Source organism: Chaetura pelagica, unplaced genomic scaffold (assembly GCF_000747805.2).
Source record: "Chaetura pelagica isolate M959 unplaced genomic scaffold, ChaPel_1.0 scaffold104, whole genome shotgun sequence".
Lineage (NCBI taxonomy): Eukaryota > Metazoa > Chordata > Aves > Apodiformes > Apodidae > Chaetura > Chaetura pelagica.
The window spans coordinates 9,645,800-9,670,708 of NW_009953786.1; the positions used below are offsets into that span (position 1 = coordinate 9,645,800).

Here is a 24,909-nt window from a genome sequence, read left to right on the forward strand (position 1 = left end):
CTTTCCCTGTAAGCCTCAGAAAATATGAGTTGCTTAAATGTGGTGGAGCTTAGATTCATACATATGGCATCTCTTGATGTAGTTTGACTCAAGGACCAAAACGTGATTACTTTCCTCCTGACCTTTGGTGATTGCCTCTCCCTGGTTCAGCTCTGCGAAGAGGGCCGAGCGAGCTGCAGTTCCTTCATCCTTGGTGGCTTCTGCCTCAAACAGGGGGGGAGGTCCCGGCGGCGGCAGCGGCGGTGGGGACAGGCACGCCCCGCCGGTAAGAACCGACCGCATAGACATGGGCGATGCAACAGGACCCTGTTGGAGATGGATGGAAATCATTTTACATACAGTGCTTCAGGGAACATTGCATTTTGATAACTCTTACTTACTAGCATCCCCGAACGCCGTGGGTTTGAGTGACTCTAGGCAGCCGCAGGCTCAGATGAATTTCTGGCACCACAATTGAATGTAATGCTCTGAATCTTTGCCTGCACCAAAGCAGGCAGGGCTGGAAAGACTGACAGTCCGCACTGCTATCTTACTGTACCTAAAATATTTCCATCAAGTGCTTGTCAGGACTGATGCTAAAAATCTTCAAGAGTAGATTCCATAATTTATTCCAGTGTTTACTTACATAAAAGGGGAAATGTCTCCTTTTTTTCAGAGCCCTATATTGGTGTGCATTCAGAAACACACAGAAAACGTTTTGATCTAACACAAATAACTAGGAGGGTCACAAGCTGTCACATGTATATGCAAAGTGTTAAATTGTATGCAAGATGTAAAATGCTGCTCTTCAGACTGTTCAAGTAATCTGCAAAGATTCAAATTACAGCAGAATGTAAAAATATGGTGATTCAAGTCTCTTAATTCTGAAATTCAGTATTTTAGTTTTTAGTTCAATTTCTTAATTTTTTAAAAATGTCTTTTTAATTTTTTAAAAAATTTCTTTTTCAATTGCAGGACATTACAACACACAAGTCATGAGTATGAGGGGCCTTGGAAAAGTAAGTAATCCAGTTTTTCTGTTTGCATAATCAGAAGTACATTTTTCATCTGAATTATAATGCTTACATGGAATATTATCAAACAGACAGAAAATACTACTAATCTGATTAAAATTTTATCCTAATAATAAATGTTAGAATCTGAGAAACTGAGAATGAGTTTTTCTGTATTGCCACTGAGTGTCACTCTGATCTCACCTCTCTGCAGCAAAGCAGAGACTGTTTTAAAAGAACCATTATGAAAAATTAGATTGGTTCTGATTAATTTAGCTAGCTATACAGACATTGTGCATTGCACCAGCACTTATTTATTAGGTGGAAAGATACAATGGGAAAACGACAGGGACTTACGGAGTCACGGCTTCTCTAATGGGCTACCTTTGTTAAGAGATACAGGTTGTTAAAAATGCATCCCTGGTAATCAATACTGAAAATAGATACTCCTTAGCTGGACTCAGAGGATATTTTTAACCACTTACGATGCCACCCCTTTCTGCTAACTGAAACAGCAAAGTATCCATCTGGTTCCTACATCTCACAGAAGTTAAAAATATAGCTATTCTTTAAAAAGTAAACTGGTTCTGGTCTGTAATCCCAAATCGATGATGAGATGATGAGAAAGGGACTGACATGCATATGTTTTTTTTGTTGGTTGGTTGGTTTTTTTTCCTGTTCAGACATACTTAAAAAAAGGAGCCTGGCACATTGGAGTAACTGCATTCAAACGTCTTAGTCATTATGACCCTAATTAGAGTAGCATGGAAAGGTAGTAATATTAGTTAACTTCTTAGTGTTCATCCTCTATTGGCATATGCACCTTCAGGATGTAAGTGCAGTTGCCTTTTAAATAGCTGTTTGTGGAATATGTTAGTGATGAAGACATAGTAAGATTCTTTGTCACATTAGTGATATTAAACTTGCATTGCACAAGAGACTGGTTGAATCCTCAGTACTAAGGTGAGTAGTGAAACTGAGGCAGTGGCACAGTTTGACTGTTTCTGAAAGGATCCAAGATCTGTTAAGGGAAAGGGCTCTCTTCTATGCTATTAAATCTTTTTGATCAAAGAAAGGAAAAGAATCCCCTTTAGAAATTATCACTTATTGTCAAGATATACTGGAATTGATGTAGGCTGCTTTTAGAGACATTTCCTTGTTGCATGGATACATTTAACTCAAAGCATTTCTGCTTAGATACTTAGTAGTTGTAGGTTATTGTTTTAGACTAGGGACAACTTCTTCACTGGGCCTTTGATTTCCATTGCCTGTCTTCCTGCCTCTGCTAATGCCAGTAATGTTACCTGCAGCAGAGTCAGCACAACTGTGAATTATTATAATTAAAACAATGAATGTAAGTGGATTTAGTGGCACAATCAGTTGTTACTGCCTGAGGTACAACAGAGATCTTCTCTGTCTGTTGCCTGCAACCATAGCAACTGAATCCACTCTGTCCTGGTTATCCAGAGTTATGAGCATTGCATTTGCAGAGCTTTTTAAAATACTCAGATACTCAGAAATGGCACTCACCATTCACAGCGCAGTGTGAACAGGCAGTTATTAATAATGTATGCTTTATGGCAGAAGATTAATAGTAATAGTGGTGGTGGTTAATAACTTGTAGTCTGAGATAAAAATTTAATTTCTCAATTCCAGACGAACATCTGATTTTCAAACATACCTTATTGCTTCCACCTGCACAAATACAGTGCTGTGATTTTCCAGAAATTTGTGCGTTTGTCTCACACATTCACTTGGAATTAACATCAACTAAATTCTGCAAAGGCTGCAAAGATGCATTAGAGTAAAAAGGATGTACAAGCTGTCTCAGTATTCTGCCTGCACTCTGCCAGTCTCCTTCCTTAAAGTGTCGAACTGAAGCCCATTCACAGATCCTGCAGGAGCATCTTTCCCTCTGGAGCAATACTGATGAAAAGACAAGTCTAGTAAAAAATCTCAATCCTTGACCTGAGGAGTGAAGACATGCTAGTTCTTTGATTTGGTTTCAAGAGTAGGAAAAAAACATTTCCTTTGCACTCATATTGCCCATCTGCCTGTTGTTCTCTTTACAAGCCTGGTCCCTCCACCCAAATCAGTTGTTATCTCCACTAAGCTCAAAAGATTAGGAGTTAGATTGAATTAAAAAAAACAGGAACTGTCACAAGGTCCTGGAAGACACTTGGGGTTCACTCACCCTTCCCACTTTTCCTCTTAATTTTGTGCAGTCACAGAAATAAGAGATGACTGAGCCTCTGTTAACTTTTCACCTGCATGACAAATTCTTGTCTAGTTTACAACCTGAGTTACAGCTATGCAAGCTATCAGAGCATCATGATATTTTCAATTATATCTGAAAATCTATGACCATTCTGAAAACTGCCAACACTTTCAATCATAAATTAGGCCACAAAAAAAAACCTGAAGGACAAATCAAAAGGAAAAAAAGTCACTAAAGTACAGGGAGGGACTAACTCATCCACTGCATATCTACAGTCTTATGGCATGGATACATCCAATAGGACCATCCTTGATTCAAACTGAACAGCATGGAAAAGAAAGAAAAATCTCGCTACTAAGAAGGTGTACAGAGACTTGTTGTAAAGAAGGGCTCCCTCTTTTGGCTTGTTTTTTTTGCCATTTTGATTTACCTGACTGAATTAAAACATTCAAGTGCAGTGAATTTCTTCATGGGAAGAGTGGCTCAGGAAAACTCTAACAAAGGAATAGAAAGCACAAAGGTGAACAGCAAATGCAGAAAACATGTTGCACTTCTTGCATGGCCTCCATGCCAGGAAGATGGGACCTGTCCTGCACTCAAACACGCTGAGGCAAAGGACAGTTTTAAAAAGAACCTTGTTAAGTGGTTCCAGGAACTTTCTGGTTTTATTAGTTTTGATCCATATTAATACACAGGCCTCCAGGTTACCAACCTAAATCGCTGACAATTGGTTTGCTTTCCTTAGTCACACTTCCAAGACCACTTAGACCCTCACGCTGTAGAATATATCTGAACCAGACTGTTCTGATGTCTGGCAATACTTGTGTATTGTCCTATCCAATTACAACTAAAGTGTCCTTCACAAAGTCCATTCATTTCTGTTCTGTATAGGGCAGTGTGTGTGAGAGCTTCTGAGAATAAAATATCATGTTATATGCCTGCAAAAGTTCATCTATCCTATAGCAGCAGGTGCTTACCAGCATTGCAATTTGCAAACAACTCTTCAGATTAACTTCAAGCAGATGTTAACAATAGTGTATCTTTATACAAAGAGTATTAAGAGCCATTTTGACTAGCAAAGGCAGTTATTTGCAAGCTGCCTTTCTTCCTCTTTTATTTCAGCTGTTTGCCTCCGTAACAGCTGCTGTTCTCAGTGCTGTGGTGACTACAGACATCACACCAAGTTATGCTGATAGCTGACTGTTCCATTAGCATGTTGGTGTGTTAATTTTTCCACCATTTGCAAATAAGCCCCTTGTAAGAATTATCAGGGGAATAGATAGCTTCAGCCTTACTTTGTGAAAATGTAACACAAAAATAGGCCATTAACTTTTAACCTGCCAGCTTTGTATCACAGTGAACTTGATATGCTTCAAACCTTGTTCCTGTAGCTTTCTGAAAAGGCGGGGAGATGTAATTCTCTGAGTAAGGTCTTGTTAAGAACAGGAGATGTGGGTCCTGCAGCCATGTAGTAACAGCTCTGTAGGAGATGGAGCATTCCAAAAATGGTCTTCAATCTCTGACTAAACCATGCTCCAAATGGACTGACAGGAATGGGTCAGGGTTTGCTCCTTGCTGGATAGCCCAGAGCCATCTGCTGAGAGGGCCAAGGGCCTCAGCTTCCTCTCGTGACAGTGCCTGAAGCTACTCATGGAGTTGGGTCTGATAAATGCATATTTTCACTGGGCAAGGGTTTGCAGGATTGCAGTACAGCCTCAAAGTATGTTGTGCTTCTACCTTTATCTAGTAGGACTGGCAGAAGGGTGAGGTACTCTTCTTTTTCTCTTTGCTGGCTATCTAGCTGGCTCACTGGAAGAAAGAAATTACTGTTTATGTTGAGGCAGCTGGCTGGTTAAAATAAATCTATGTTCAATATAATTTAATTCCCTTGTAATTACAGTAGAGATGAGTAAAGACCTTTGCTCCTGAGAAACTGGGCCTTGTTACAGCATATTTCTCCTAAAGGCTTCCCCTGTAGCACAGGGCAACAGCTAGTCTTGTTAGAAAAATAAAACGCTGTCCATGCATAACACAAGTGCTCTGGATGCCACACTGTCAGTAATTTGGGGGGCCATATGCAGCTTAACTCTTGCTTCTTTAGGTTAAACCCAGCTACTGAGAGACAGTAAGAATTTCTTTTTATGTCTTCTCACAGATGTTACTATTTCCTGAGCCATTCTTGCCGAACAATTCCCTGGGTGAGCCTTCCTTGTCACTGTTACTATATTTGTAGCTTTGTAGCGGCAAAGAGCCCTAGTCAGAGGCTCATACCTCTGGGGATCTGAGGGGCTTATGTGCCAGACCCTGTACAAACATGTGTGATGTCCCTCTGTGTTTATCCTGCTTTAGATTGATCCAGTGCTGCATGGAAACTGAGGGGAACAAAGTTCTTATGGTGGCAACCAGCTGCAGAGCATTTGAATGGTCATAAATTCCTTGTAGCTGCAGTGGTCAATTTATTTAGGACAAACAGAATATAAACACCTATATAATTCATTTAAATAAATTACATATGGATATGTATAATATATAGTACCTATTTTATTAGTTGTTAGTATTTAGAGGTATCTATTTGTGTCTGAGGGAACAGATGCCTTTGACAGAGACATAAAATCCTTCCTTAGTTTATTGAAAAGCCTTCTTTTCATGGCAGCAAATAAACATGAATCCTAATGAGGACTGGACTATATTCTTCTAAAAAAAAAAAAAAAGTTTTTGTTTTCTCCCCCTCCTCCTTTATAGTAATCCTAGTTTCAGACTCAAAATGATATCAGCATTCTGTATTGTTCTTTCCATACATATGCACAGCCAAAGACAAGAATCATGAAGTTCCAAATATCATGTATCAACCTCTGGGAACAGGTGGGCTGTGACTCAGGGCCACAAAGCTCTTGTTAAGGTGTTTTTTGTGTAAAAGTAGCTTAGCACAGCAGTTCTATTATCAACTGTATTTAGGCCACCTGTCTGCAAGGGGTTATGCTGCCCTAAGATCTGCAATTTACTAGATGAAACAGCTGATTTACAGGCCCTGTAATCTTTGTGAGTTAAAAAACAAAACAGCAAAAGACAGGCCAGCCTCTTTTCTTGTTACCTGGCCTCAGCAGAATTATTTATCTGCTGAGTTTTCAAACTTTGAAGCCCTTTTTAATATACTTCTGCCATTTATCACCTGCTCAGGATTTAAAATGATGCTTCCATCTTCACAGTTATCCTACCAGAAATGTTTTACACAGCCAAGATTTTCTAAATCATTTGAGAACTACATGCTAATGTAATTGTCAACAAGTAACATGCTCCCACAAACATATTAAACCATCTTATACTTACATAAACATTCAGTTATAAAGATGATTGATCCTTTTAGCAGTAAAGTTTTAACAGAAGTGCCTTTTCCTTTTCTCTCCATTTTACATAGTTTCAATTTTTTTTGTTGCTTTCCCTTTTCCACTAGAACCAGACTGCATTATGTTACAGGCTGGGTTGCACTTGATAGCTGCTGTCAAGCAAGCCTGTCATGGGTTCTCCCTTAACATGTCTAAATGGTGTTTGGTCACCGATATGAAAAGGACATCACTGATACCCAGTAATGACAAATATTGCCAGCCATTGTTGGAATAAGGAAATAAAACTACTTTATTTCAAAGGGACGTGTATGTAATTAAGGCAGTCTCCACCAATGAGGCAACTATTGTAGACTTGTCATGATGGTAAGTTTTAAGCTGACAGTGTACCAAAACCTGAACATTGCCTGTTTTCTGAGAAAGAAACAGTTGAGATGGAAGGATGCAAATTTGTGAACAAAAAAAAACCCTATAAGGATACAGGGAAAAGAAAGGGAAGAGAAAGAGATGGAAGGGGACAGAAAAGAAGAGGAAAGGCTATGACTGAGAAATATTAATCACTCTGAAAATATCTACAGTTTATCCAAGATACAAGCATTTAGATCAATGTATCTATGCTGACTATACTTGCATCTGAATGAGGCCTCTGGAATTGCATTTGTGGCCCTGGTTGGTATTTGGCACTACAGTTTTGACCTTTAGCTTTAGTGAAGCGGCTCAGATGATGGCTGCTTGATAAGTGGGTCAAACTAAACAAGGCACCCAAGAGATACTGGAAGGATAATAGGAGACTTTTGCCTGCAGAAGTTGGTCTTTTGGAACTTGTTCACCTCAATATGAAGAGATATTACGGGAAAATGTTTTGACATTACAGGAGAGAGGCAGGGCCAGTTTATAAGAAAAAAAAAAGGTGGTTATTTCAGACAAGAATGAAATGGCCAAAGTGTGTGCTGAGACTAGTGTAATTGTGCTCAATCAGGCTAATGGAGGAATTAACAATGTTTCTTCTCAGCCTAAAAGCTGGAGAATATCAGCTGCACATTTTCAGAGTACTATCTAATGAGTAAAATTCAGTATTAAAAACTAAACACTGTAATGTAATTCAATGCTAGTTTGTAAATATTTCCTGTTTGTAAATAATCCTGCTGTCAAATTTGTCCTAAGTGTACATATTCATCTACAGTATATAAAGAACAAAAACTTAACTACAGATCCACCTGCAACTGAGAGAAACATTCAAGACAATCATCCTTGAGCAAGATTCTTTTCTTTACACTTACTGAACATTTAGGAAATGACAGCAATCTTTCATTATTACTGGTTATTTTCTTGCTGCAAAGTTAACCTGCAGAAACAGGAGCAGAAGTTTCACTTCCCCCAGCTTACTCATGCGGTCCTTGTAGCAAACAAACTTTTATGAGGTGTTCTTGTGAGCTTTTATTACAGCTGTTCCTTTCTTTGTATTGCTACAAAACCCCAAAACAAAACTAGAGAGGGAAGAAAGATCCATGCTTCAATAGAATCCCTTATTTAGGTGAAAGAAAAGAAAAAAGGCACTGTTTATCAATAAGAACAGAAAAAATACACAGGTTACTGTTACAGCTGTAGATTTCATGTTAAAGTCAGAAACCTGTAGTAAGCAAAAATGACAGTTGCTGGACAGGTAAAATGCTACACTGGGCATTTAAAACATTTAATTGTAGTAACAGCTTTTGCATAAGACTCATTGACAGCCAAGAATGTCACATCCAGTAGCACATGAAAACTTGCAAATCTCCATTAGGTTGGTAATTACTGTTATTCCCTTTGTCAAGATGGCTAAATTGAGATCTAGTGAGTACAAAGAACTGCTACTCACCACAAGGTATATGTGACAGAAAGAGGCTCACACTTGACACAAAAAAAAAAACCAAACTACAAAATTACACATTTAAGGAAATACTGTAGATCCATCTGACTTTCACTGACAAGCATATTTTTCCAGACATATGCACAATCAATTAATGAAAATGAAAATTCCATATCATGGTGGAAATACAGAGTGGAAAATTTCACTCTGTGGGACAAACCTGCTCACAAACACACATTCTTTAAATATGTAGTTTTCTTCTGTAAGCATGGCACCAACAAATATCCTATCTCTATTTATCATGTCTTGAAATGTCTGTGATTTATGCAGGACCCAGTTTTGTACCGCCACTCAAACAGGGATAGCAAAACAGGGTAAGATACACAATGGTCTCAAGGTCCTCAACTCAGCTGATTTTTTGGCTCTCTCCTCACACAGTCCCATGCATTTCAATAGGATGCCCTCAAGGCATAAAATACTGTCATGCATCTTGGCAGAACCAGAGCCAAAGTGAATAAGGGGAGAGAAGAAAACTGTGTTAGATCAAAAAATATGTAAACTTTTTTTTTTTTTTCAAATTTATTATAAAGCTGATAGTGGTAACTGTTATTGTGGGAGCTGACTGCTTAGCCATTATTTCAGCCTCTTGCACTCATTTCTCTGTCTGTTTTGTAACTTATTTAGATATTTCTCCCTCTTTCATCTAAAATGTCTGCCTGTGTGCTTACTGCCAGAGCCAGGAACACTTTATTGTATCCAATAGTGACCTGTTCCAAGGTTGGCTGCAGCTGCCCAGTGCAGCTTGATAGAAAGGTCCAGGGGGACTGGAAATGGCACAGCTTTGTAATACTGCCATGCAGAGTAACCAGAAATGTGGACACCACAGTATGCAGTACCTGCAGGTACAGGGGCCAACTGCCTGCTAGAAAAACTGTCCCCTCCTTTTTTGAAACCCAAGCATAGCTATGAGAATACAGCTCTGAGAAAAGCAGTACTTAATGTTCTCCCTGACTCTTCAGAAATACCCCAATATATTACTTAATGGCTTTTGATGTAAATCTTCAAGCATTGCTTTGTTGACTTCTGCAGATATGAAGGGTAACTTGTCGGTATAATGTATTTTAAATATGTATATAAACAGGCCAAGAACTTTGTCTCTTTTTCTCTCCCTCTACGGGTTTAAGTTGCACCACCGGAGGTTTAGGTTGGATATTAGGAAAACGATTTACTGAAAGGGCAGTGAGGCATTGGAACAGGCTGCCCAGGGAGGGGGTGGAGGCATCCCTGGAGGGGTTCAAGAAGTGTTTAGATGTGGCACTACAGAATATAGTTTAGTGGTTGTGGTAGTTGGATTATGGTTGGACTCCAACCTCAATGATTCTATGTTTCTATCACAAAATAGCATTTCAACATGTTACTTTCATAAATGTGCCAATTTCTTAATGCTTAGCCAAAATGCTGCTTTTTCCTTTTTTCCTTCAATGCATGTAAGTGGAAGCTGCTGTGTGCACTTAACACATTAACAACTGTGCCTGGATTATACCTACAGCTTTTATATCTATTGTATGTTTGTCTGGGCCCTGATTCTGCAGACCTTTTTGCTTAGCTTCATACAGCATGAATCAGTGACTTTCATTCTCACCTTAAAATGTATAAAAAATATATGAAATTATCACTTGAGTAACTCATTGCTTTCCTGAATGTATTCATCATCAAGCTTCACAGAAATATTTAAACAACTTGTAAACAACAAGCTATTTACAGAACCTGCTAACTTACTGGGTTTCCTTACATGAAGTAAAACTTACAAAAATTATACATTCATAAAAATGTGTTTGTAATTTAATCTTTCTGACACACATTACATGAATGATAATGTAAATGAACCATACTTCCAAGATAACTTTCAGATCTGACTGCTATCCAAAGTGAGCGAAATCGGTACTTCAGATGCAGTAATGGGCTCCTCTCTCATGATGGAATGAGCACTGCTGGCAGGAAACTATGCTTAATCTGAATAAACAAATCACATCTAGATTTGTATTCAGCAATTTCTTGCACAACTGAAGAGAGGGAAACAGAAAGACATGATGGCTGAGATGCTGTTTTTAAGACCAGTCAAATATAATCTGCAACAGCTATGCTTCTGAATAAGATTGCCAGTACTTAACATGATGGAGAGTTCCTCCTGTTTGATCAAATAGCTGTAACAAATCTTTATCTTCTAACACTATTTCCATACTCATAAAGTTCCATTAAAGGTGAAGATGATTCTTTTTCTATATTAACAAAGCCAAATTTGTCCCAGATTCTCAGACTAATTCTGCTAAGGGAGTACTACAATTTCTTTTCCATATCTAACAATAATTTAAAAACCATTAGCTATTCTCACATTCACTGGTTATAGCAGAGTAGGATGTAGCAAGTGTGAAATTTTGTACTAAATTAAGGAAAAGAATCATGTTTAATATTTTACATTTTTATTACAGAAAACTACAAAGTAGCAGATCATTCCAGTTTTCTAATTTATCATGTTTAATATTTTTCCATTGCTTCCAACTAAGAAGTACACACAGATCATGTTCTCTCCTGTGTTTTGACATGCATTTGAAGACCTGAGTATGGTAAGGTCTTGTACAATGTCTAATGAAGGGTATGAAGAGAAAGCTGCATAGTCTGTTGCTGAGCACAAGTGACATAGATTATTTTACATGGTTATCACCTCCATACAGGGGCAGATAAAGGAATATTTCCAGGCACCATAGAATCATAGATTGGTTTGAGTTGGAAGGAACCTTTAAAGATCATCTAGTTCCAAACCCCCTGCATGGGAAGGGATGCCTCTCACTAGATCAGGTTGCTCAAAGCCCCATCCAACCTGGCCTTGAACACTTCCAGGGAGGGGACACTCACAACTTCCCTGGGCAACCATGCCAGTGTCTCACCACCCTCATCATTAAAAATTTCTTCCTTATATTCAGTCTAAATCTTCTTTCTTTCAGTTTAAAACTGCTGCACCTTGTCCTGTCACTACAGGCCCTGGTAAAGTGTTTCTCCATCTTTCTCATAGCTCCTCTTTGAAAGGGAGCAACAGTCTCCCCAAAGCTTTCTCTTCTCTTGGCTGAACAACCCCAACTTTCTCAGCCTTTCCTCATAGGAGAGAGGTGTTCCAACCCTTATTCCATGTTAAAATACATTCCATCCAAAAGGCATACTTCACTTCCCTCTGGTTTTGAGTTCTTACAATAGTTTGGTCTGGGAATTAAAGTATCTGATGGCCTAGTCATTCAATTAAAAAAAAATATTTTAAAAAATGGCCTGCCTATATGTAAGAAATTACCAACTTGGTGTAAAAGACAGCATGTGCAAGTATGGGAGTGCACCAGTAAGTTTAGGAGATAACAGTGAAGAGCTGGTTGATTATATTTTTAATATATTTCAGCCATTCTCCTAATCTGATAATAAACATGAGCACATTATTAGAATAATCTAGACCATTGCATCAATGTGGACAGTGAACATAAACTCTTACATTTATACCCAACAGAAAATTATTTTTTCATATTTATACCTCTTGTACAGAACAGTATTCATTGCCATAATTTTTCTATGTATCCTAGATGTAACACACAGAAAATGTTTGCATACATATAAAGAGAAAGTATAAATAGGCACACAGTAGTATTTAATCTTTCCCTCCATATATGTATTTCAGAAATTATTTCCATATGTAAACAGTAACAGTTTATAAAGATAGCTATCTATGAAGTAAGAAATTGGTATGTATCCCTTGTGTTTCTTTTTCCTCTTACTAGGTATCTCCCTTAGCTCAGATTCTTTCCACCATTCTTCTCCTTTCCCTGTTATGTTCCCCCAACTTTCCTTTAGTCTGACATGTCCTTCAAAGTTTTTGTGTTTGTTTTTGTTCCTGCCTTCTGACTTAGCAGCCTTGGAGAATTGTGCCTGCCCCTCATCACCATCTGCAACTGGGAGTTATGGCTATAATAATCCCAGATAACCCTTCCCTCTTCCTCCAAACCTGTACCACGGTGGCCTGACACATCTTCTCCACCTGTCTTTCAAACTTCTATTGGCTTGGTTGGGAAGTCCATGGATCATGAATTCTGTTCCCGACCTACATTTTTTTTTTTTTTTTCCTGAGCTAATGATCTGCATTAAAAGTCAAATTAATTACTGGCATTTTATGGTTCTTCACAAGGAAGGAAAGAGTACTTACAGTTTTACTCCAGGTGAGACCTGTGGTATGATGCTCTTTGATATAAGCTTGAAGCTCAGACCAAATGTTCAGATATGACTTCACCCAATCAACATGGCGTGTGTCACTATAAAAATAGAGACAATATTTACATGTGTGAATGCACTTAAAAACAGAAAGCATAGGTGCTCTTGCTTAAAACAGGTAAATCCCAATGTCTGCCTTAAAGCTACGGATAAATCAGTTAGATGGCAGCCAGCCAGCCCAGTACTGAAAATACTGAGGCCTACTACACTGGAAAGCTTTGAGATCCTTCCAGAGGACACAGAAGGGCAAAGGATGCCCCCAGCACAGAGTGTTTCCTACTGGAAGGGTGTGTCATCATCCCGTTCAGGCTTAAAGTCAACTGAAGAAGCACTGAAAGAACATGGAGCTGTGCAGCAGCTACCCAGACTCAGTTTCATGCTGCTGAATTTTAGAAAATTAAATATCCATGAGTTCTGTAGATATTTGACATTCCAAGTTCAAATGTAGCCAGGGTAATACTGCTTCATGTTATAGTAATCAGACTAAAATATTTATACTTGAAGAATTTTTCAAATACAAGTCACAAGCTGGCTCTGGAATCATTATTTGGAAGGCTCAGTCTTCCAGTGGGACAGTAAGTGAAAACAAGAAACATGTAGAGAGACAAGCTGCTTGTAAAATGGAGTCCTTGGTTATGAATAATTATTACTGACTAGTGATGGCTATGGATGCTTACAAAGATTTGGGTGTCTACCTCCTATTTATTTCCTTTGGAGTTGGATGCTTAATACTTCTAAGGATCTGGATCAACAGGTTTAACCCAAAGCCTGCTGAAGTCAAGGGAGAGCCTTCCACTACTGTGGAAAATACTGTGATCTGATTCAGTGAAAAACAGGAAAATAATTCCTTATTAGGGGAAGAATTAAATACCTAAATAATGCACCCATTTATATCCTTCTGTGATACATCTTCTTCTCCAGAACAAGAACTAATGACATATTGTAAAAATCTTCAGTTACCCCAGTAGATACTACCTTCAGTAGGTAAACTAAGGCTTCAGGAATAGTACAAAATATATATAATGAAATATTATATATAGCATTATATATATTTATACATATACAATAAATAGAAATATATACAAAATGTTTTCTTATATATAACTTTTTCCTTACTGAATATAAAAAAATCAGTAATAAATACTGTTCTTCATGGGGATGTAAAAATCAAAAGTCAAAATCTGGCTTCTGAAAGTACCAAACCAACAGGATTTACACATGACTTTTTAAGAGGACATAGGAGGGACCTGTATTTTTTCTCTTTCTCTTGTCAGCTCACAGATCTCATTCATAGAACATCTCTGTGAATTCCTTGAGTTCTTTAAGAACAACACAGTGGTATAGAAAAAAAATAAAATTGGGAGCTACAGAATTAGATGCTCAGTTGTATATATCTACAACCTAAATGCACGTTTTCCAGGGAAGAGCAAGAACAGCAATAGTATGAGTGCAAGGATGCGTAGCAGCTAGCCAGCCACATGCTGATATTTAAATTTTCATTTGCATATAAGCCTCTGATGCTGGAATGCTGGAAAATAAAACATAATCCTATAATTTGCAGAGAGTGAAGACCAGCTCTTCTAGTGCTGCTGCCATGCTCACTGCAACATGCTGCAGGTCAAAGAAGAGGAGAGGAAAGTATACTACTGCAAAGCAGATGTTATCAAATGCTTTTTTAGTTTACAAAATGCTTTCTGTGATGGCACTGTGAACCCTACTGGTATGTTTAATGCTCTGTTCTCCGGCTAGTAGATACTGGGGCTTGGCAACATACCTGTGCTTGTAGTCCTTTAATACCCTGTTAGTATAGAAGGTAGCAGCATCATTCATCTCCTTGACATAAGGGCCTGGTTTAGGAGACTAGGACCATCACCCCATGGTAGCAGGAAACAACAGAAAGGGAAAGGAAGTAAAACATTAGTCAGATACTTTCCCTGATGCATTAGGTATATTACAAGACACCTTCCTAGTTGTAGTAGACAGAAGAATAACGCAGATGAGACTGCAGGGCTTTGCAAGATTTGAAACTATCCTGGGCCAGGCCATCCAGAAGCACAATGACCAGCCCTCCCAACCATCCATCCTGTGTGTCACTCACCACTGCTATCCACCCAAGGGCTGGTATGCTCTCACTGACAGCTGAGAGGTGGTTGAACATTTCACTTCCTCTGTTCCTTTCTCTGAAGTTCTGGATTTCCTGAATCTTCTCTGATATTGGCTTGAGAAGCATTGCCACCTCATTCTGAAAAAAATAAAATAAAATATGACATCGCTGTTACAATGGGTGGTCCAAAAACACCCTGTGGTTTAACATTGTCCTCCCTGCCCATTGATTTAACAGTTAAAAAAAATGCTCAGGATATTTTCTACATTAATTTAATTTAATTACCCTCCTCTGGTTGCAGTGGCAAAATGTGCAGGTATTAGTGTTAATGTATTGCAGCAAAAATACTTCTCAACACTTTTTACGTGCTGCCCAGGTTAAGACCCACTGGGACCTCACAGCTTAGAGTTAGGAGAATGCTTGTACTTTTCATCTGATAATCTCTGTGACTTTTTGAGACTCTTTACACTGGCTTGAGTTTTTCAAATTATTAGCCAAGTTGTTCTTTCTATAAGAAACACCAAGTACTTGCTAGGTTAGTAGCTGGCAACAAGACTGTGAAAGTCATACAATGAAGGCAATATCAATTTCAACTTTCCCTATAGGTAAATTATAATGTTTTCATTTCCTTTGGCTGCAAGTAATGTGGGAAGATTTCATGGGAAACACTGCCTGCAAGCCATGGTTTGGGGAAATTCTCCTGTGTTAATCAGAAACCAATGGTATCCAGGGGAATGACTGTTGAGCAGAAGGGATAGTATCTGGAGTGAAAAGCAGAATGAGTGCAGAAGATATCCAAGCTCTTTCCCATGCAAAGTGAATGCTAATCACACTGGCCCAGTGTCTCAGAAAAACTGATTTACAGCACTAACTTACTGGCAAAAATTCTTCCACTCAGAAACAGCACACTGAGGGACAAGAAGGAGTCCTTAGTTGACAAGCAAAACAACTGCTGTACCTTGCAGCTATAAAAATGTTTCTATGAAAGCAGCACATTTGTTATTGTAAAAGCAGGCCTGCAGAACCCATACTATGTCCCACCAAAGAGAGTGCACCTTTCTGATTTTGCCTGTCACCTCACTCTGAATCACTCAGGCTGTAACAGAACTCTGTGTTTTTCCTCACCTTTTCTCAGGACTTCTTGTTTAATGGAGTTAAGTGCTTGTTGGAGACAACTAATTCTCATATTCTTGAGGACTAATGCTGTCACGACACACACAAGATGATGTGTGCATATGTGCTACTTGTTCTCTGTCATCTGCCATGTAATTCCTTTCACCCTTCCGCCAAGACCTCAGCTTTACAGAATTTTATGTCATCTTAAACTAAGCATATTTGCTACGGATCAACACAGGTGAAAAGACACTCCCAAAAATATGACAAAAATATTACAAAAGTTCTGCCTTGTAAAAAGAATTTTGATCCAAATACGTAGACTTAATATCTCAGTGGTAATGTAATTTTAGTGGTAATGTAAAGGCCTATGCGTCTGAAATGCATGGGGATATTTGGTCTCCTCCTTCAACAAAGTGCATTGGGAGAAAACAAATATTTACAGAATTACTGGGAGATGAAAAGATTTCTTGTTGATGGCTTAATGACCAGCATAAGTTATTAAAGCTGAAAAAGCCCTGAAACCTCTGTGATTTGTAGTACTTAAAACCTGATTTTGTTGCCATAACATGATAAAAATCTGCAGAAATTTTTCTTTCTAATTTTTGCTTGTTTACAACATGCTGCAGCTGGTTGGTTCTTTCTTACATTGCAAGGAAATCTTTCAAGTATGACAGTAGTTAACAAAAGTGAAATTTAAGAAAGTGCTTGTTCTGCTTTGATATTATGCCAGTTTTCCTCCCATAAAGTCTAAGGGATATTTACAGTCCTTAGCTTACTGTGAATCTTCATGGCCCAGTTCCAGCAAAAGAGAATATTAGGGCTAAAAATACAGCTTCACAGATGTCTGGTATATCTAGGCAGCACTGGGAGGCAGCACGTTTCTGTGGATAGGGCATACAAGTTGGGAGTTCATAAATGGGGTTCTCTTTGCAGCTCTCCCATCAAATTATCATCAGGTTTCAGGAAAGCTGTGTTACCTTTCTGTCCTTCAACTTCCTGTATATGAAATTATGCTAATATAGCTCTTTTATTTTGTAGGACACTTTGATATGTACAGATAAGAAGGCAAAATTAGGGTCAAACATTTTCTGGAATCGTACCATAGGACCATCCAATCCTACTAATAAAAACTCCCAACCACTTTTGTGAGGGTTTTCTATCATTGCTACAGACAGAATTTCTAACCTGTAGAACACAGATTTAACCAGGCCTGTGAATCAACTGTTCACAGAATCAGAATCATAGAATCATAGAATCATAGAATCTTAGGGGTTGGAAGGGATCTTGAAAGATCATCTAGTCCACCCCCCCTGCCAGAGCAGGGTCACCCAGAGCACATCACACAGGAACGTGTCCAGGTGGGTTTTGAATGTCTCCAGTGAAGGAGACTCCACAACCTCCCTGGGCAGCCTGTTCCAGGGCTCTGTCACTCTCACAGTAAAAAAATGTACTGTTAATAAAAATTTAGTGGATTTATTTCACAGAAGTGCTTTGTGGGAGTTTTAAAGGTGCAACATAAATTGCTAAGGAAAGTAGTTTGAGGTGATCATTCCCTTGGCACTGTGGTGACACCAGGAAGAGCCACAAAGGGCTCAGACCTGTTTCATGTGAGAGGTACTGGGACAGCAGTACAGCCTGCATTCCCTTCCCTGTGTGCTTGTCCTGTCCCACAATGCTTGCTGGCTGGCTGGACAAACGTGTGTGTGTCTGTTTGTGCACACTTCTTGTGATCCAACTTTCTGTGTAAAGGTGGGACATAATGGAATATAGGCCTGCAGGGAATCACTTAAATGAGCCCTGTCTCGCCGCAGTCAGTTCTGAATTTTTAGTTAGTGATTAAACCGCAGATGAATTATAGTGTATATGCCATACGGGTACAGAAAGGCTCATTAATTCTGGCAGTAATAAGTCTTCTTTGGCTCTACAATGCAGAAACAGTTGTGCTGAGGGTTCTAGAAGAATAATCTCTTTATTGCAATGAATATTAAAACAGCTGGTTGTTGATAAAATGATTGTCTACACCATATCTCTAAGAAAAAATTAATTCAAGGAGATGAATCAGAGCTGTTGGAAAAATCTTCAGCATGCCTTTGGCATGTGCTAGATAAAATTTCTTGTCATTTAAGACACAGCACAGTTGTTTAACAGAAATTTAAGAGTCTTTGTATAAACACCATTCCTATTATAATATCAGTTTTGCTGAAATGTTTAAAAATGCAACAGTGGCACAACTTAGAAATATCAAAACTAATTCCCCATATGCCTTTGTCCTTTAAAAATAATTATTAAAACCAGATGGTCTCAGTATCTAAACAACCAGCCATCTTTGATCCATGTCTTAGACTTCTATGGAAAAGACATGGGGTAATGGGCACAAGTTGCTCTTGGGGAGATTCTGATTGGACACAAGAGGTAAATTTTTCCCCATGAGGACAGTCAAACATTGGAATAGTCTCCCAAGGGAAGTGGTAGATTCCCCCACATTAGGCAGTTTTAAGTCTCAGCTTGACAGGGTGCTGAGCCATCTCATGTAAACTATAGTAGTACCTAGAAGGGTTGGACCAGATGATCCCTTCCAACCTGGCAGTCTATGATTCTATCATTCTATTAGAAAATCAAGAGTAGTAAGACTACTGAAGTGATTAGCCAAAACACTCCAAAAAAGTTACAGCATGCAACAAGAACTGCCTTAGACTTTGGCTTCAGAGACTGAAGAGCCTCAGCCTAGCCTTATAGAAAGGGCTGGCACACCAGTGTTCCAAAGAGACCCCACCAAACGGGCTTTCTTCTCCTTCACATTTTTGCAATACCCTCTCAAGAAGGACTTAACAAGACTGGGGACATGGATTTAATTCAGGAGAATGTCAGTTCAAAATCTCCATCTTATTTACACTGTATTTTTCATGGGGAAGTTTGAAACACAGAGTTGATTTGAATCAGCTGCCTTTGTAATGTTGGCAAGTAGTGTAGCCTGATAAGAACAGTTCTGTAGAGCAAAACAGTTGGTGCTGAGGACCTGGCATTCACACTGTACATGTTTGGCAGAGGGGGGGCACAGTTTTGGACCAGCTGTAATTCACAGTTTAGATGCTGTCTGGGAGTGCATCTTCCATTTATCTTCATGAGAAAGATAACCATTTTGTTCACCCTAAGACTTCTCTATTGCGTGAATCACAGCCTAGTAAATGGGGCTGATCTGAAAGAAAAATATAGTCCCACTGTGAACTAAAACACTAATGTCGACACAGTCATTATCTCTGCAAACAGCCTAGTACAGTCCCATCCCACATTTCATCCTTTCAGGGGATGAAAAGATGTCATGGATAGCATCTGCCACACTCAGTGCTAACAATTTAAAAAGTAAGCATCTGCTCTCAGCTTAGACTTGATTCCCTCTATTGTAAATGAAAAGAGAGATGTCCCTGAGGAATTCTTTATACCTATTAATAGATGATAGAAGACTATATATTAGGAGACATTAATAGATGTGATGACTGCACTCTAGAGGTGCTGCTATTTAAAGAAACCCTAGAAAGACACCTTTCACAGCATGCCTACCTTTGCACTAAAAGATGAGCAGAATCCCATCCTGTGTCTATAGGAACGAGACACTGGTAGCTTCAGTGATTACCAGTGAGATGCATTTCTGCTATGACTGGCTATGATTCTAGAACTAAAACAGTTTTTAATTAACTGTAATTTCCCATACTTTATATTTTGTAAAGGACAATCTGTAAAGAAGACTTTAGGTTTAAGTTACTCCTTTTTTTGTGTGTGTATGTGGTTTATGAAGGATCTGTCTTTTTTTGTTGTAGCTGTGTATCGATCATCTGAATGGAATCAGTGTTCAGATTACGCTGAGGAATAACATCTTTCTTTAAGTATACAGATTATTTTTTTTTCCCAGAGGTGAATCTAAGGTAGTTGGTAACTTTGGGCTTCCCAGTGCTCCATCTGGATTCTTTTTTTTTTTTTTCTTTTCATTATTACTTCCATGGTGAAATATTACCAGGTGGTTTTTTTGGTAGCTGCCAAACTGTTCTTTGAGAACTGCCTATCTTCATCTCTCCTTGCAGAAAATGTTACACATTTGGTACCACAGTTGTACTCTTAAAATTGCAATATAGCCTACTGCACCTTAAGCCAAGGCTTCCTCTGCAAGCATTTCCAGTTCCCTCTAGTATTCTGATATATTCAGGGTTTAAAGGTCTCCTCATAGCTAACTAGAGAGACACACTAATTTATTCTGGTCTCTATATCTTAGGCTGTAAATCTTCAACATAGTGGTGTAACAAGTGTTTGATTGGTTTGCCAGTAGTACAGATTTTGCCACTTTAACTCACTGCTGTGCAACAGCAGGACTATGACACAGAGAGACAAATCTGCAGAAATGTCTGGTCAGCTTCATCAGCACAGAAGCTTAGACACTTTTGTGTGCTTCCAAAGTGACTTAATTGGTATTTGGCTTTTGTTCCTCTTAGATAGCACATAAATTCTCAATCTAACAGCCAATATTAGCTGTAGCAATTTTGTGGGGGGAAAAAGGGAAGACCAAACCATAACGTTGCATGACACTAGCTTGGTCACTTGTGGGTTTGTTTGAAATGTAAGCTCTGAGGGAGGGCTGATGGAAAGGAAAGTGACAAATAGCTTCTAACCAGTGGAGAAGTCCAGAGCCTGATGCAAATGGCATGCATCAGTTTACAGCAGTGTGAAATCACTCTCACTGCATTTGGCCAGGACCCTGGCTGGTTTTTAAATAGACTCGAGCACAATATATATTGTTTTCCTGTCCACTACAGCTCTCCATTCAACAAGGAAGGGTCCTCCTGCTTTAGGCACACAGACAACATCCCACACATACTAAACAAGAACAATTATGCAAGTGAATTGTTTGCAACCTTTGGATTTACTACTCCTTGATCTCTGCTGCTGTGATCATGGACCATGTTAGTGGGGCCCAGGGCATTCCAGGTAGCAACATTCTGTCAGAAAATGGTGTTCTGTTGAGCCACAATTGTTTTGCTCACAGCATCTGAGATCTGACAAGCTTTTGCTAAGGCTAGTTAAGTTTCACATGGGGTATGTCCCAGGAGAGGTATGTTAGATGATGCAGGCTTCCAGCCTTGGACATTCATGTGTTTCACCTGACATCTCCCCAGAGAGAAGCTGTAAGACTGCCAAGTTCAGTAAGAAATCCTGGAGTCTGCATAACTTTTGGAACTTGAAATCATTGGTTGTGGTCTGATTTAGACCAAAGTAAAATCAGAGAAAAATTACATAACGTGTGAACCAAAAAGCCCTGCTTTTCAGTCAGCTGTATCCCCAGGTATTTCCCTTTAAGAAGATCATGCACAGTCCAGAAATCTTGGGAAACAATTGTGTAGCACAGAGAAAGGAGTGCACTTGTTCGGATTTGTGTTTAGCAGAAATAAAAAGTATGATACTTAATGGGAAAGGGAGTGTCCTATAGCAGACCTTAATAGGACCTCATATGGTGCAGAGTCAACATAAACATTGGTACAGGGACTGAAAACTAGCCTGGTAATTTTAAGCCATTATTTTAGGACACAGCAGAATTCCAGAAAGAGCTTGTATGATCCACAGAATTGTTTAGCAGGTATGTCAGGTGAGGAGTCAAGACCAGATACAGTGTAATATCTTCCATAATGTCTTCCTTACAGGGTGATACAACAACCAAGTGTTAGAGAGACCAAGTATAGATGTAATGAAGTATACAAGTGCAAGGAGCCTTTGCTTACTAGAGCCTGATTCTTGCACAGAACGTGAACTGCTGGAGAATCTGTGCCTGGTGGTGTTGATGTGAGCCACTCTAGAGGTGTGGATAACATGCATCTCTGGCTCTGTTTCTCTTTTGTACAGGCTGGGAGACACAGCACTGATCATGCCCTTCTGTATTCCCCAAAACCCTAGCTGTCTCTAGGTGTTCTTACAGCTGAGTGCACTGCCCCTGGGGCAGATCTGAATCTCAAATGCATCCACCTTTTCACTGCAGGGGTTATTGACCTGGGAGTTACGGCAACCACAAGTGAGGAAAGAGGGATGGTACAAGGATACCTACAGAAGTTAACAACAAGAAAGACATAGATGTGCTGGAGCATATCCAAAAAAGAGCAACTAAGTCAGTGAAGGGTCTGGAGAGCAAGTCTTAAAAGGAGCAGCTGAGAGAACTTTAGTCTGGAGAAAAGAAGGCTTAGGGGAGACATTACTGCTCTCTACAAATACCTGAAAGGAGGTTGTAGCAAGGTGGGTGTTGGTCTCTTTTCCCAGGTTACAAGTGATAGAACACGAGGACATGGCCTCAAGTTGTGCCAGGAGACGTTTAGATTTGATATTAGGAAGAATTTTTTTCACTAAAAGTGTTATCAAGCATTACAACAGGCTGCCCAGGGAAGTGGCTGAGTCACCGTCCCTGGAGGGATTAGTGTAGACATGGCACTTAGGGACACAGTTTAGTGACAGACTTGGCAGTGTTAATTTATGGGTGAACTCGATGATCTTAAGGGTCTTTTCCAACATAAATGACTCTGTGATTCTATGATCAGAAAATTGAATGAGCCTGAGGCTAGTTAAATGCAGTCGAATGCAGTTGAGCACCCTTGAGACAAAATTATGAGATAACAGGTGTCAGAGGGATATCTGGACCTGAAACTGAGTAAGATTTTGTAACAATTATTTAAAAAAATGAGCCTGTGAACACTGTAAGGCAGCAGGCTAGTGACTGAAAACTGTCACTTGGTCCCTCACTGCGGCTGTGACCATACGTCGCATGCAGTTGTAGGCTTGCTGATAACAGAAATATGTCAACAGTTTGGCAAGATTTCAGAGAACAGGAGGGGGAAGGGGTTCCTTTTGGAGCTCAGGGCTCTCAGGCTCTGTCCATGTCACTCTTGGCACTTTCTGAAAGTTTGGGACCTGAGGACCTTAAAAGGACTGAACTGAATTCTTCCTTAGGCTATTTCTAGATACAGAGGTGCAGGTTTGCAGCAGTCAACAAGCTCAGTAGAATGGCAGCAAAACTTGGCTCAAGCTTCTTCGCATAAGTAAGTAATAAATTAATGAGGTGAAGAGTATCCTGCTTCTCATATTTTTGGAAAACAAGTAAGGGTGATCCCAGTAAGTATGAGGAAGAGTAGTGGAAAATGGAAAGACATAAGCCAGTCAAGTTCGTAAGAAAACAAATCCTTCTAGGATGCAGAATAAGAAGTCCCAAGAGTCCTGTTATGAAAGTACTTTAAAAATAGAAGAGATTAAAAAATCAGCAGTGCTACACTGAGAGAAAGTAGAGAACTGTAGGTGTTCATCTTTGATTGCTATATAAACATTCTGATACTAAGTCCTTTATTCAAAGAAATTGCCACAACTATTCTACTCCTACAAGAGATTTTTTGCCTGACTATAAAGTGAAAACCTCAGGATTTATTCTCGTGGCTCTAACTGCAAATAGAGCTTCCTGGGTTTCAGGGTTTTTTCCTTCCTTTTCTAGGAAAAAAAAGGGAAAGCTCTCCTTAAACTCTCACTTTCTTCTACCCCTCTCCTTCCACCTGTGTGTAGAATCTGGGTATTTAAGCAAGGTATTTAATTTGAATGCTTATCTGATAAGGTTAGTAATGAAATCCATGAGCTCTGGCAGTCATATGAACTCAGCATTTTATAAAATGGGAAATTACATAATCATTTCTAGTCTGAACAGCATCTGTCATTGAAATCTGTTTGTAGTACTTCTCACCACAAATATGCTCATCATAGATATGTTTATACTGATTCACAGAAGAATGTATCTCATTAACTAAATCCCAGTTTGGGATCAATAGATTGTTCATGCCCTCAAAGCAACTCTTAAAACTGTCAGAACTCTCTAACTGAAGTGAAACAACTCAGAAAGACAAGGCAGTCAGTTACCATTCATAAGGAATTCAGTGCAGTGACTTTAAGCAGTTACCTTGTACATTAGTATTTATGATCATATGTTTTTTTAAAAATGGTTAAGTAGTTAAACTTGCTCAGGACTACCAATAACCACAAATAATAATAATGTTTCAGTCACAATTGTATTTGGCTTTGACTATGGGAAATAGAAAATACAGATCCCAACTATTTTGTAATGTTTTGTGAAGGTTTATGTTAAAATCTATTTTTTGACTTGTCCAAGCAACATGTAAATGCATGGTTTCCAAATACCTTTGTAAACAACTTCTCATAGAATATAGCAATATTCTAATTTATTTTCCCTTCTTCACTTTCTCTGTACTATGTAATACATAGCAAACAGTTTATAATAGATGTTTTTTTATTTAATATTTGAAGTTTGGTGTCAGAAAATAATTTCTAATAAGGGGGTGAACTGAAGAATCCCATCTTGCTGAATGAGCCTGTATCCAGCAGCTATTAGCTGGGACATACACAAACAAGAATATCAACCGGTGGCTTTGTCATGTGATCTCTTCCACTGCACATACAAATATAGAACATGACCATAAAAAGTAACAGAACATGCTCTCTGTGAAGTAATTTATTGCAGTTGATGCTAGATTGGTATGCCAGCTGGAATTACCTTCTCAGCTCCTATTTTCACATATACAGATAATAAAGGCTGTGCACTTGCAACCGATTCCAAATGAAAAAATATCAACATTATTAACAAGAAGCAAAACTCTGCAAAAGCAACTTCAACACACTTAACTGTTCAAAAATGTTTGCTAGAGACTCTTAGCAGGAGTTAAGAGCTAAATGAATGCTAGGGCTTGAACATTTTTATAGAGGGGAAAAAAATACTGCTTTTTGTACAATATACATTTCTCTCTTTGCCAAGCACAATAACATTTAAGGATTATTGTACATCTAGGAGCTTTCTTTTTGTTTGAATTCCTTATTCACTAGTTTGTGAGCTGCAAGAGCTGAGCTAATTTATTTTTCCAGGGCATTTTCCCCTCCCTCGTTTTTGTTTTGTTGTTTTTTTTTAAAGG

The 24,909-nt window shown here is 38.9% G+C and overlaps 1 protein-coding gene across 1 annotated transcript in view; it reads right to left on the bottom strand.

Annotated features, from left to right (window-relative positions):
* Positions 1-24,909, bottom strand: part of CAP2 (CAP, adenylate cyclase-associated protein, 2 (yeast)) — a 57,098-nt gene that overhangs the window by 6,923 nt on the left and 25,266 nt on the right. Inside the window, exons 4-7 of the mRNA XM_010000944.1 lie at positions 14,801-14,944; positions 14,477-14,562; positions 12,638-12,743; positions 123-306 (exon numbers count right to left, since the gene is read on the bottom strand). Of these exons, the coding sequence (XP_009999246.1) occupies positions 123-306; positions 12,638-12,743; positions 14,477-14,562; positions 14,801-14,944 (520 nt within the window). The remainder of the gene's footprint in view (positions 1-122; positions 307-12,637; positions 12,744-14,476; positions 14,563-14,800; positions 14,945-24,909) is intronic.